The 14,414-nt window shown below is 40.0% G+C and overlaps 2 protein-coding genes across 3 annotated transcripts in view; one reads left to right on the forward strand and one right to left on the reverse strand.

Annotated features, from left to right (window-relative positions):
• Positions 1–14,414, reverse strand: part of LOC134819675 (uncharacterized) — a 242,709-nt gene that overhangs the window by 6,828 nt on the left and 221,467 nt on the right. The window lies entirely within an intron of this gene.
• On the forward strand, positions 7,396–12,195 carry LOC134819301 (uncharacterized). Its single transcript, XM_063829186.1, has 6 exons — positions 7,396–7,564; positions 8,480–8,647; positions 9,266–9,412; positions 9,659–9,771; positions 9,927–10,866; positions 11,524–12,195. The coding sequence occupies exons 1-5, from the start codon at positions 7,435–7,437 to the stop codon at positions 10,815–10,817; spliced, it is 1,449 nt and encodes a 482-aa protein (XP_063685256.1). The 5' UTR covers positions 7,396–7,434; the 3' UTR covers positions 10,818–10,866; positions 11,524–12,195.

Below are 14,414 nucleotides of genomic sequence, written 5' to 3' on the forward strand. Positions count from 1 at the left end.
TCTAAAAGAACTTTCCCACACAGTAACGAGTTGAGACAATCAAGGAAGACGAATCCTACAGACGGCTATCTCTCTGACGAACTCCGAGAAGGACAGAGAGAATACCTCAGAAGCAAGACAAGACAAACTCAAAAGATCTGCACTCCACATTACGGCGACCAAGTGGATAAGAAGAGGATAACTCCCGAGAAGAGGCATTGCAGGCCACCAAGGTAAGAGTTGTCGTTCCATAAAAGCGCTCAGTTTGCACTAGTAAAGAATTATAAGCTAAATGTGCTACTTTTGGCGGAAAATTTTTGGCGAAATGTGATAGAACATAATGAAATATAACGGGCCATACATGGCGTTACTAAATCAGTAACTAAGAAATAGAGCTCTGAGGAGTAACTGTATTGTATAAGTTGTGTGTTACCGTGCTGGTCAGTAATTGCGTCAATATATTATCCACATCACAACTCATCGTTGCAAGTATGTTGATTTAATATTTTAAGTTATGTAGGCAGTAGTAGCATCGAGGCTGATTTTATAAGTTTATAAAATGTTCCACGCCCATATATGGCGAAATCGAACTTTCTAGAAAGAAAGCAACATTTTAATACAGGGCGAAGGCCAATGTGATTGAATTTCCAATTATTCAGTTTTTTTGACGACTATAATTCCTGATAATAATTATATTTGTAATGAAGCGAGAGTTGATACACTATGGTAACCAAAGGCCAGGCTACGTGGTTACTGCTGGGAAGGCACATTTTGTCGTATGTGCAAAAGAGAGGCCACAGGCAAACCTTTTGTAACGCCCCAGAATGCCAGCATTTTAAAGTAACCACACAAAAAATTCTGAGATCGAATACGGCTCATATTCAAATTAACGGCACCAATACAAACCACGGTTACCGAGTGGACCAGCTTAAGCCAAACTTATTAATTCACTCACGCTCAGTTCACCCCACTATTTTTATTTTACTCATAAATCAATATTCATCACGTCGAACCCGTCTCAATCAAAGAGACAAAGCACTGTGTCCAATGCCAGCCTACTGATTAACGCGGAATTTTTACATTATTTATCCGAATATTTTACGGCCATTATTTGCAACTAGACTTAAATAGGCGTGATGTGTCCGTGGTTAAACAACTGCGGACATTCTTACATTTTACCATAAAACACCAATAACACTACTAAATTATATAGATCGCCGTTAGTTTAATGAAAAAGGCGGCTGTATGCAGAACTGGCCGAAAGATTTTGACGACCATGCAGTGGTAAGTCTGCATGGCCTTAAATCTCTGTACTTTGTTAAACAGGTTAAAATATTCCTTTAATTTTCTTTAATTCCTTGACAAAGATGAAGGCGAGCACCTACTTGATGACCATGTAGTCATTAATTCTGCATGGCCTTAGTTTGCGTAGTTTACACAGTAGCTCTCACTTGGCGAGACCACTACCTACAGCTTAAAACGCGGACTATATATTTTTACGAGTTATATTCTACGAACCCCCCCTCATTGATCCAAGCAGATTTCTTGCAGCACTTTTGGGTAACACGTCAATTCCATTTTCCACAGTACAATTTGTATAACATTACAGTACACTAGTAAACGAGGACTACTAAAAATTTAACAAAATTTGTCGACTAATATACACCCTCCTTGACCAAATTCATAAGGTCATTTTAGCAAAAGCGACCGTTGAATTACTAAAAGTTTCAATTAACTAAACTCTGATAGTTTTTGATTTTTATAAAACTTGCATTTAAGACCAATGTAACGGGCACAATATGAACGGAGTTAACGTACCAGCCATATTATTATTAACTCCAAGGCATTTGCACAAATATTGACGGGTAGATTGCCAAAATTTCTGTCTATGCCCAAATTAAATTGATAATTGTGAGTTAACGGTGAAGAGTAAACAGATCAGAATGAGTGGAACTGTAAAATGTACGCAATGAAAGAAGTGTATTTGTGTGTATCAAGATTAAGTACGGTATTATAACTATAATTAACTTTAAGCGCTCTTAGCATGATTACACCGGTCTGCTCCGATATTATTATTATTGTTTCTCATGAATCATGGAGTTTGGCGAATAAAGTTCCATATTTTAGTGGCGAACACGTAATGACGTGGCGAATACGACCAGTCCCCCTAAAGTTGTCAGGTACTTTCCTGGAATCAGCGGCACATTCTAAAATAAAGTCGGACAGGCTAATTATATCAGCTGGAGAACTGATCCTTCCGAGTGCCAATTATAGGGAGCGCTGTCCGATAATGACAGTAATTTGTACCTCACCAGGGACAGCAATGAGAAATTTTAATATATATCGCAGTCCGAGAACCGAGTCATAATAATATAACAAGTTTGTCTCCGGACCGGATCATTTAAACACAACTTTACTAACGTCACCCGGGTCAGGCTGCATTCAATATCTCAATGAACATTCGCAGGCTGGTGCATTTAAGTAAAAATATAATCTTAAAGACCTCAAACATTTTATATAATGTAGTCACGTACGGAAACGTACGTGACACATAACCAGGTCACTGAACTAAATAGGGCACCCAAGATTCACATGTCAACAGTACCTGTGTAGCACAAGTTGAACTGGTAAGTAATGGCGATCGTGAGTATAGACTCAATAAGAGAGACCTTGTGTACGAATGTGTCAGTAAATAAGGGCGAGCGAATGCAATAGCGAAAGTGGTGTGGCAAGGCCTAAAAGACACAGTCAGATAGTTGTCAGCTCGCTGACTGTAAGGGAGAAGGTATATCCGTATTTCGCTGCTACTGATGCAGTCCTTGATCTGGCAATCAAGGCTTCTCTGTCTTTCATCTAACTATGTACCGTCGGGCTTGTGGAACCCGTAAGGGGGACATACATAGGTTGGAATGGTTTTGTGCACCACGAGGAGTTACAGAAGATGTGTTTACTCAAAGTCACACGCACCAATCCGGTCACCAAAGGTATAACTAGAAGTGGATAAGATAACCATGAAATCACCACCAATTAATTTATATACTACTTAAATACGGCGATCCTGGCCGACAACGGTACCGGCCTATATACTATAAATACTTATATTAACGTAAGGTAAGGATAAGTGAGGGCGCACTACAGTGGCCAGCTAATTAGCTACAGGAGGTAATCATCAGGTACATCAAATTCATTCACTTATCAATTCACCCATTCACCATTCATCTCACCAGGTAAAAGGTTTCATTAGGCAACTGTAGTAAAGCAACCTCACTTTTATGAATAGAGCTCTTAGAATAGAACTGATGATTAACCGCCTACATTTTAAAGTTGAAATTCGCCGCTATATAAAATGCACGTGCATATGAACCGCTATATAAATGATATTCCGATAAAGCGCTATATAAATGATGATGCTCACCGGTATAAAAAATGGAGATGTGTTTATGTATATAAAGGTTGACCGGTTATTTTATTCCTCCAAAAGTGAGAAGATCGATGATAATTAAAGCACGTTTTGCGGCGCGATATAAATAGCCTGCGGCGGTATAGAAATAGCCAAGTTGATATTGAAGCGGGATGATATTTATAATGATAAATAAGCGGTAGTTTGCGCCTAGTTTAATGAAATATTATATGAGTATAACCAATATGGGCACTGGGCCGTTATATAAAACATTTAAAAAAAAAAAAAAAAGTAAGGTGAGTAGTAAGGTAAGCAAAGGTGATCGGAGACAAGCCGTCATTACATTCATAATGATAAACCATCATTTAGTGTAAATTACAAACTTATAGAAAAAAAAAACACAGATTCTGGTACTGCAGCCCCCACTGACTTAGAAGTAGTAAATTAACCACAAGCAGCAGTTGAAGCTCCTCAGGCGGACACAACTCTAGAAGTAGAGCAACCTGAGCTTAAGGTGCGCAGGTCAACTAAATTGGCGAACAGACTACTTGTGCGTTATAATGTAAATTGTTGTTTTACGGCACGCAAACGGCGAAAATGGTTGTTGTGAACATACTAATACTTTTACGTACGAATTTCAAACTTTTGGGCTACTTTCCGAGAATTTTACGTGATCACATCTTGGGCGAATTTTCGACAACGATAAATGTTATGTTTCTTTCCAAAACGACGATATTTTGGGGAACACTTGAAAGTTTGATTGAACAAAAGATTGTGGAAATGGAATTGATATATTAACAAATACCAAATATATAAATTTACGTGTTTAATTATAAGACTAATATCTGTCCACAAACTTGAATTGTGCTTTAAACTTTTGTTGATTTTATTCGTAAATATGTGTTACCCTCGTATGGTTCCGCACTATTGAAGTGATCAACTCAATGGTCGGCAATAAATACTTTATTTTTAGGCAGAGTACTCCAGGTTTAAAAAAAAGAAAAAGGGAATACACCTCGCTAGCCCAAAACTCCTAAGTGAGACACCTAGCGACTGGGCAACTGGCGAAAACTTCGAAATTCTTCACAGAATTTCCCCATCTTCTGTATCAGACGGCGACAGCGACATAAATCGATGCAGATTTTGAAAATCTACAATTCAACACCAGCTGGACTACTCCTACGAACCAACTCGACGGCGATAAAGATAGTGTCCCACAAATCCTCGGAACAAGGTACTTCCCACCCACACATGCAAACCACATCATCAGTGGCGGAAAGAATAATGCCGGAGCATCAAGTGACATTTGTGAAATGGGATCGGAATACCACGAGTGTTAGCTTCGGTAACATAGTGATACACAGTCCCGAGAATGCGGCGCCCAACAGTATCATGTACCGAAAACCACCGCTACTGGCGCCAATGATAGATCGAGAGGATATGATCAAAATTCCGGGGCTAGGAGCAGAGAGCTTGGCGAGAGACGTGGAAAACTTCCAGGAGGACTTACAGAAGCTGAAAGAAGGACAAAAGGAGATTGCCACCATGCAGAGTGCACAACCAATAATTAAAGACACCATACAAAATATAAAAATGATCCCCAAGTACTTTAAAATGGCATGCATCGTAGGGGTCACACTGCTGGCATTTGTGGTATTGAAAATGATCAAAGACTTTGTTGCTCCTAACACTAACATGTGTCCCCCACCGTGTTGCAAGTGCAGGCGAAACTCAACCAGAGTACACTTCCGAGACCCCGGCTTAGAACGATATGGCGAAGAACGATGCAGTACCTTACCGAGATCAGAGAGCCACATATCATTAGTGGTAAATGCAGGGGAAGCCCCTAAACCGACAGCACCCATCGGACATTGGACAAGCAGAACAGCAAGATGGCACACTACCCGGACCTTACGCATCACAATACATGTACCCAAGCGGATATCATCCAGTCTACCCTGGCTTACAGGACGAAGAACGAACTTTCCAGTAATGGCGGCGCGTGAGTATAGTAGTGTGACTTTTATAAATAGGAGGTAGTTTTCTCTAAAATGGTGGTATTTCCAAACCTCTGAGTAGATGTCTGGATACGACCTGGTCATAGGCGTTCCATGATAAAACCAATTCCCTCTTTTTCCTTCTCTGCCTCTCTCCTTTTCCGTCGAACCTTAGGTCACACTCACTCACAAACTCACTAAAATCTCGGTTCTGCCGAGTGGGCGAGTGCTGGTCCGCCCGAAGAAAGCAGGTTATGGTCTCCCAATCATGGGAACCCTCTACCTGCGATCACCCAGTAGCAACCCTCGGCTTGAATAAATGAGGAAGAAGAAGCTTTTCACAAACCGTGCCTTAGTACTTGCAGTTGTAACTTTTCTTTTCTAACAAATGTTGGCGATATTGTTAGTCATTCAAAGTCATACACTTAACACCGCACAGCTCCATTCATCAATAACCATTGGCCTAATGCCGAAAACTATTTACGAACTAAAGTAAAAGATAATTGGCGAAATTTTTGTTTTTAAAAAAAAACAAGTTTTATTTAAACTATTTACAACCGGGTTAACTTAAATTATTGCGGCGAAATCACGTTTTTAGAAGTGTATTAATGTATCGACCAAGGTTAACCGGGCCAGCAACTCCTAACCATCGTGGATCTCTCTCCCAAGCAACCCTTGATGTCAACCTCCATTCTCCATGTCAACTCCCCGATTCCAAAAACGCAGATAGACTCATGGCGGGACGCCAGTTTGGAAGAAAGGGACGTGTAAGAACCTCGGCCCCCCTATTCTTTTTGTCGCTCAGTTAATAACTGAGCACTGGGAGTTGACACTTACACTTCAGACCTAGTTCATACCGTGATGGACCGGACGGGACATCTGTCTAGGAGCGAATGAAAGCTCATTAAGAGTTGCAGTGATAAGGCTTCCATCAAACTGTGGAGCGCGCCAATCACCGTGGCAACCGTACGAATAGCAACCAATCACGGAGCCCCCGAACCGGTGTCCTGACGGCGAAATCTCATATTTCAGTGCACCGGGACAGGACGAGATAAACCGAGCTGATACGACCAATTAATTATCGGACCTCTGAGTTTAAACGGTAAATTAACAGAACCTGGGAGACTATCCGAGATGACGACCTGGACTTCTCCCCACTTCTACTCAGTTCCATTATTCCAACTTCGAGTTGGTCACTCGGCCTCCGATCGTTCCGACACTGAACCTCTGGATCTCTTCACTTCTACTCTGTTCCTGCCCTTATCCCTAAGATGACGCCCTGATTCTGCCTCCGTGCGACTGAAGATGATCAGACTCATCTCCGGCCAGCGATCAGACTCATCTCCGGACTTGTTGAGGAAAGTCGACTCTTTAAGCTGCGGTGGCGATATGCAGATTAGAGAACCAACTCTTCAACTGTCCACCCCTCCTACTCATCCTAAGGTCGGTTAGCTCGGTCGATACTATATTTTATTGTACTATACTATGATACTTGATACTACTTACCTTGATGACCAGATGTTCTGCTGGTCTTTTCATATACTGTCATTAATCGCTTACATTACAACTGCTAAAACTGCTATATTGCAAGTCTCTGAGACTATGATTGAAAGTTGAGTCGTTACAATTACTAAAAGTGTGCAGTGCCACAAGTAAATTTGAGTTCTTGACACAGAAAGCCGTATTTAATCACAAGCTTAACTCGTACAGTTTCAGGAGGATACAAGTTCTTGGCGAATTAGAGTAACACCATACTGGTGGAGACTATCGATCCCGAAGACCCTCAAGCTAGTCATCATTAGAGCGCTCTAGCTACTAGTAGTTAGACCGCAAGTTATTAAGACTTGTAGTCAGTACTATATACCAGGCGTAGTTAGATCCTATACTGGTTCTTATAGGATGGAGCCCTATAAATTGCGTAGACCTAGTGACTAGTTAGTAGTTACTCCCACGGGAGGTTCCTACACTTTTCATTTAGTAATGACTTCATGTTCGGATTTTTATCTAAATTTTGTTGTCCCAAAAAACACAAATTCATGGTTGAATATACCAGAAGTGATGGGGAAACAGGGTGTGGTAATAGCAAACAGCTACGTTTATGAGGAGCCAAATAACGAGCCCAGGGATCGAGGCAAACTAACTGTGGATGAAACTGTGGATGGAAATGATGGCATGTCGCCAAATTTAGGTACGGATAATTTCTTCTTGCTCTAAAAATTGTTTTCCCTTTCCCCCTTTCAATTAAAACTATTTAGTCTCATTTATTAAACCAACGCAGACAACATTTACGCAGGAACGCTCTCCTGACTCTTCGATTGCCTTCGTCGTAAGAATACTGTATGGGTCAATTTATTCCCAGGTCGAGAATTCAGCTTACAGATTGGTATAAATGGTAGAAAGGGAATTTACATATTCGTGCAGGTCCACAGCTTTAAATTTCGAGTCTTCCACAAGTCTTATTGAATATAAAGCTCTCTTAAATATGTTAAAACATGAAAGCAGTACAAGCTATAGTGCTTGTTGAAAAGCGTCATGATCTTCGTGAGGATTACTTAACAATACCTGATCGATCTGCCTTGAATTAAACCATTAACATAAATAAAACCACCTTACTAAAAGCAACCAGGCCAGAAACCAAATGTTCAATGAAGGTCAGCTATATTTGAATATTAAGTACCTAAACATCACCTCGAACGAGAACATTTAGGGGGGGACAAAAACGGACAAAAAATAACATGAGCCCCCCCCCCCCCACATTTACAAACGCTACACTCCTGAACCGTTGACAGTAAAACTGGATTGTAGTTGCTAGGGAATATAAGGAGGTGTTTTGCAGGGGCCCAAGTGATGGACCATTATTTCCCTCACTGGATTTTAGATGGTAACTAGTTAACAGAGGAAGACCCTAGCAATCATTTCGCATGCTAATGGTAATATATTATATTGTAATCAGAAAATATAATAAATTTCATCTGTATTATTTCCGTAATTTAGCAAACGACAAGAGACACTGGCAGAAATATCGCTATTTTCACATTATCTTACGTTCTAAGAGAAACTTGAGCACAAACTAATTAAACTAATAGTAAACTATTACTTGCAGGGGAAAACAGCATGGTAGTAGCAACAGATGGTAGTCTGAAAGTTTGGCAGCTCGTTGTAATTGTTCTGTTTGCATGTTTTGGCAATGCTACAACATACATACCACGCTCCTACTATACTGGATTTTACATTGATTATCTCATTAGCAGGGACCTGAACACAACCTCTGGTTAGTTTCTGCATTCCAACCATTTGGGCTACTTTATGGTTATATTAAAGTTATCCATTTTCAAATCAAATTGCATTATATTTTGTCGATAGCATATTGTAACTATTTCATCTTCGAATCATTCAATACTTTTTACTGTTAACAAGCAACTTTATTACCCTCAATTTAATCAGTGACGGACCTTGGGCCCTAAACTGATCTGGCCCATAGAGAAAGAGATATTTACTACTCCTCAACTGCACTTTTAAAGTTTTAACGATGTTGATAATACTTCAGGTTTAACTGCACTTTCAACGATGTTGATTACACTTCAGGTTGAACTGCAATTTCAACAATGTTGATAACACTTCAGGTTTAACTGCACTATCAACAATGTTGATAACACTTCAGGTTTAACTGCACTATCAACAATGTTGATAACACTTCAGGTTTAACTGCACTTTCAACAATGTTGATAACACTTCAGGTTTAACTGCACTATCAACAATGTTGATAACACTTCAGGTTTAACTGCACTATCAACAATGTTGATAACACTTCAGGTTTAACTGCACTATCAACAATGTTGATAACACTTCAGGTTTAACTGCACTTTCAACAATGTTGATTACACTTCAGGTTTAACTGCACTATCAACAATGTTGATAACACAAGCGATAGCGCCCTATCTGATGTCTCTTCTTCCTAGTTTCAGATCACTGCCTCTAACCAGACGATGTTTTCTTCTCATCATTGGGAACATCCTCTGTTTCTTTGTCATGTCAGGTACGTATAGAAACAAATTAATAGAGCTCTTTTAGCTTTAAAACTTATATTTCTACTACTAGTCGCATTATGATTAAGTTACAATACTGTTAAAAATTAAAATTTTTGCCGAATTTTAAATTTGTTCGTCGAATTCAATCGAAAAGAACACCAAAACGGTGAGCACAATCCCAAAAACTTACAATTTATTTGACCAAATCATCGATTTAATTCCGAGTGGTGGCGTCAGAAAGATTATTCTGTCAGGTGTTGACGCGATGGTGGATAAAGACCCTAGTGGTAATCTTGTATTCAGTGTTATTGGGGTGGTCAGAGCTGTCCAGGGCGTGTGTGCTGGAATGCTGTTTGTTATTGTACAGGTATGTTTTTTGGAGTCAATAACAGTATTTTTCAAGAAACTTCTTCAAAATTTTAAGAACTTTTGGTGTATGCCCTTTTCAAATTGTAACTAGTTATATGCATACTCTATACAACATCTGTGGGCGTTTCAAAGTGAACTTACTTCCACCTCCAGGGAGAGATTGTAGATATGTATCTAGCGGAAAAGAAGACACTAATGGTGATAATAAGTGGGGCGATGCACTTGGCAATAGTAATTGCAATAGTACTCGGGACAGAGCTCTACATAACGGGAGGCTGGTTAATGACCGGTTTTCTAATCGCCGTGTTTGATATCATCCCCGTCTTACTACTACCAGTTATTGGAAGTATCATAAAAAGGACAACCCATGATCTGAATGACAAAACATCACAGCTGAATGACACCAAACCAGCTGTCAGTGCAGAGGGCAATGTTCTAAAAGACAAACCAACCAGGCTGCAACAGTTTGTCTTCTTTCTTCCCGACCTGGCTGTTTTCCTGAACAACATAGCCTACATTCTCCTCACATTTGCCATTCCAGTTAGGATCAAAGAGTTCACGGGGAAGTCTCTGAGAACAGCAGCTCTGTTCAGCACACTAATGGTGGTATTCTCGTTTGTATCCAGCATGGTTTTAGGTTTTCTGTTGAACAAGAGATTCGGTCCTACCATCGTCATGTTGGTAGGTAATGTGGTGTTTTACGTTGGTGCCGTTATGTCTTACGGATCAACAACTGAATTTCTCGCCTTCCCCGGTTCATTTGAGCTAGGATCTGTGCTGATAGGGATAGGAAACGCCGCTGTCATCAACATAGCTGTGATGAGTAAGTTTAGTTTGTACGAGAAATGGCAGGTTAAGACGAAGGGTCTAGCTGAGCGATCAACAGCCGTCTTCAACTTCTCTCTCTGCATTTCCCAAGCTTTAGCGACTGTAATGGGAGGACTGACTATCACCAGGGCAAGTGAGGTTCCTACTATTTGTGCTGCTGCGGTGGCTTGTTTTGTTAATGTGGTGGGCTTCCTGGTGTGCTTGTTAGTGAGGTGAGCTGGTGTTGTTGGAATGTGGTGGGCTTCCTGTTGTGCTTGTTAGTGAAGTGAGCTGGTGTTGTTGGAATGTGGTGGGCTTCCTGTTGTGCTTGTTAGTGAGGTGAGCTGGTGTTGTTGGAATGTGGTGGGCTTCCTGGTGTGCTTGTTAGTGAGGTGAGCTGGTGTTGTTGGAATGTGGTGGGCTTCCTGTTGTGCTTGTTAGTGAGGTGAGCTGGTGTTGTTGGAATGTGGTGGGCTTCCTGTTGTGCTTGTTAGTGAAGTGAGCTGGTGTTGTTGGAATGTGGTGGGCTTCCTGTTGTGCTTGTTAGTGAGGTGAGCTGGTGTTGTTGGAATGTGGTGGGCTTCCTGGTGTGCTTGTTAGTGAGGTGAGCTGGTGTTGTTGGAATGTGGTGGGCTTCCTGTTGTGCTTGTTAGTGAGGTGAGCTGGTGTTGTTGGAATGTGGTGGGCTGACTATCACCAGGGCAAGTGAGGTTCCTACTATTTGTGCTGCTGCGGTGGCTTGTTTTGTTAATGTGGTGGGCTTCCTGGTGTGCTTGTTAGTGAGGTGAGCTGGTGTTGTTGGAATGTGGTGGGCTTCCTGTTGTGCTTGTTAGTGAAGTGAGCTGGTGTTGTTGGAATGTGGTGGGCTTCCTGTTGTGCTTGTTAGTGAGGTGAGCTGGTGTTGTTGGAATGTGGTGGGCTTCCTGGTGTGCTTGTTAGTGAGGTGAGCTGGTGTTGTTGGAATGTGGTGGGCTTCCTGTTGTGCTTGTTAGTGAGGTGAGCTGGTGTTGTTGGAATGTGGTGGGCTCCCTGTTGTGCTTGTTAGTGAGGTGAGCTGGTGTTGTTGGAGTGTGGTGGGCTTCCTGTTGTGCTTGTTAGTGAGGTGAGCTGGTGTTGTTGGAATGTGGTGGGCTTCCTGGTGTGCTTGTTAGTGAGGTGAGCTGGTGTTGTTGGAATGTGGTGGGCTTCCTGGTGTGCTTGTTAGTGAGGTGAGCTGGAGTTGTTGGAATGTGGTGGGCTTCCTGGTGTGCTTGTTAGTGAGGTGACCTGGTGTTGTTGGAATGTGGTGGGCTTCCTGGTGTGCTTGTTAGTGAGGTGAGCTGGTGTTGTTGGAATGTGGTGGGCTTCCTGTTGTGCTTGTTAGTGAGGTGAGCTGGTGTTGTGGGAATGTGGTGGGCTTCCTGTTGTGCTTGTTAGTGAGGTGAGCTGGTGTTGTTGGAATGTGGTGGGCTTCCTGTTGTGCTTGTTAGTGAGGTGAGCTGGTGTTGTTGGAATTTGGGTTTGAGAGAAATTTGATTTAAACAGTTTCTGTTAAGATAATGGAATGGGTCTAATTAGTTGAAGGACAATATTGGTGGTATATTTAATTTGAGGAGTCCTTACTCTCCTCACGTCCAACAATAGTGTTTCTCTTGTCGCTAATACTCTAATATTAACTTAGACTCCGTCCTAAACGCCATAATGTAATAATAGTACTATGACTAAGTTGTATTGGTCATGATGTGATGAGGGAAAGTCTTGACTGACTCCGAAACACAAAGACGTGAAAGTTAATAAGAGTTTACGGTTACGAAACCAACACCAATAAAACTTTAAAGGAGAGCCAAGTTTGAGCTACAATATGAAACAATTGGACTACCACACTTGAAATTTGTATCTAATGAGGGCAGTAGTAATAAGTAAACTGACCACATACTTGATAAACCATATCATTTACAATTTAATACTAAACTTATTTTTGTTTTTACACGTTTTGAGTACGATTAGTAAGTTTTTCATTCTAATCTTATCGATGGCAGTTCTGGAGCTGGGTTCGAGAAGTTGCCGTCTTAAGAGTCTGGGTTGCTGGAATGGCGAATCTTTCAAAAAGCAGAGGCAATATTTAAATGCAAAATTTTACGAAAAGTGTGTTCCCACACTTGCCTCAAATTGTTTAAAAGTAGTTCACTTTCCTTGCCAAATCTGACTGTGGTCTCAGACTATTTGAATCAAGTAATCAATCAATTTAAATTCTCTCCATTACCAAATTACCCCTAAATTACCCCTAAATTACCCCTCATGGCCTTGAGCTACATTGCAATGAAAGCTACTTAACCACATCATTGCGGAGTTCAGTTATAAACATTGACAGTTGACACAAAGTAGCATTTCATAAATTTGCTAAAATTCCTCGTCATGATTGGTTTATATCTAAACCAATCATCACCAATTTCATTTAACTGATTGGGATCTGACACATGTAATTTTGTAATGATCTTTCTAATTTCTAATTTCTAATTTCTAATTTCTAATTTCTAATTTCTAATTTCTAATTTCTAATTTCTAATTTCTAATTTCTAATTTCTAATTTCTAATTTCTAATTTCTAATTTCTAATTTCTAATTTCTAATTTCTAATTTCTAATTTCTAATTTCTAATTTCTAATTTCTAATTTCTAATTTCTAATTTCTAATTTCTAATTTCTAATTTCTAATTTCTAATTTCTAATTTCTATCTCACTTCCGTTACCGGATCCCTATTAATATAGCTGTTTTGTTGTTGTTTTTGTTGTTGTTTTTGTTGTTGTTGTTCGTCTGACTAAGATATGACCGATTTAGTTCATTTTTTTATTTTTTAATCAATTCAAATTTTTTTTACAGATTATGCATAGTTTACACCGACCTACATAAAGTTGGTATCATTCAAAGATTTAGATGATATTTTACCCATTTTTAGGGACCACTAACATAACGGTAAGCTATCAAATTTGATGCATGGGCCCAGATATGGGCTTTATAGTGTTTTTGGCTCATAAATATATCACTTATCAGTCGCGTTCCTTTATTGCAATTTACAGGTGAGATCTCCGGCCGAGTTAAGTAATATAGAGGCTGGGAACCAAACGCTTCTGCAGAATAGTATTACAATAAGCCATTAAAATGGTAGTAAGATGATGGATGCTCATAGATAATGCGTTGTGATTAATTAAAAAATTGCAATTCCAAGTCAGGTGATATCTTTTAAGAGATCTCTTTGGAGTTTGCTTTTATTGTGATTTAATTCTCCATTGCACCTCGTAGGACGTAGGTAATCATCCCTTATCTATTACTCTATTGAGAGAAACACCTTGGTAATATGTTTGCTTTTGACCTTTAAATTTTTTGATCGAGCAGCTGCTAGCTTAGATCGAGCAACTCTCTCACGAACATCACTGTTACTAACAGTGAGATTCACGAGAGAGTTGCTCGATCTAAAGTGTTAGAATTTGAAGAATTAAGGAACAGCAACTCGTGCAAAGGTTCAAGTGCAACGTGGTAACAAAATATGGGTTATTCACCAGCATATTATGAGAGCGTTTTGGATGTCACGAAGTTTGACGCATATTATATTATTTTAATGAATAATTCAGCATTCTTTGACGACTAGACAGATTGCAGTATACAATTGAAGATATGTTCAATGATCATTTCCCTGCAAAGTCTAATGGGTACTGATAAGAATCTGTGTTCATCGAACGTAACTTTAAATATTTTGATGGATACATGGTCTTTGTGCGGGGCAATAATTTATAGTATCTATTCGATAACGGGTTTTAATCTTGATCGAAAGTCATTAGACGTTGGAAATTTCTTACCG

This window comes from Bolinopsis microptera, chromosome 8 (assembly GCF_026151205.1).
Source record: "Bolinopsis microptera isolate Bmic1 chromosome 8, MBARI_Bmic_1.0, whole genome shotgun sequence".
Lineage (NCBI taxonomy): Eukaryota > Metazoa > Ctenophora > Tentaculata > Lobata > Bolinopsidae > Bolinopsis > Bolinopsis microptera.

Bases quoted from the DNA above. Each gene is read 5' to 3' on its own strand.
- LOC134819301 (XM_063829186.1), top strand. From the start codon at position 7,435: ATGGGGAAACAGGGTGTGGTAATAGCAAACAGCTACGTTTATGAGGAG. The intron at 7,565-8,479 runs GTACGGATAATT...TATTACTTGCAG, and splicing joins TGGCATGTCGCCAAATTTAG to GGGAAAACAGCATGGTAGTA. The intron at 9,772-9,926 runs GTATGTTTTTTG...TTCCACCTCCAG, and splicing joins TGCTGTTTGTTATTGTACAG to GGAGAGATTGTAGATATGTA.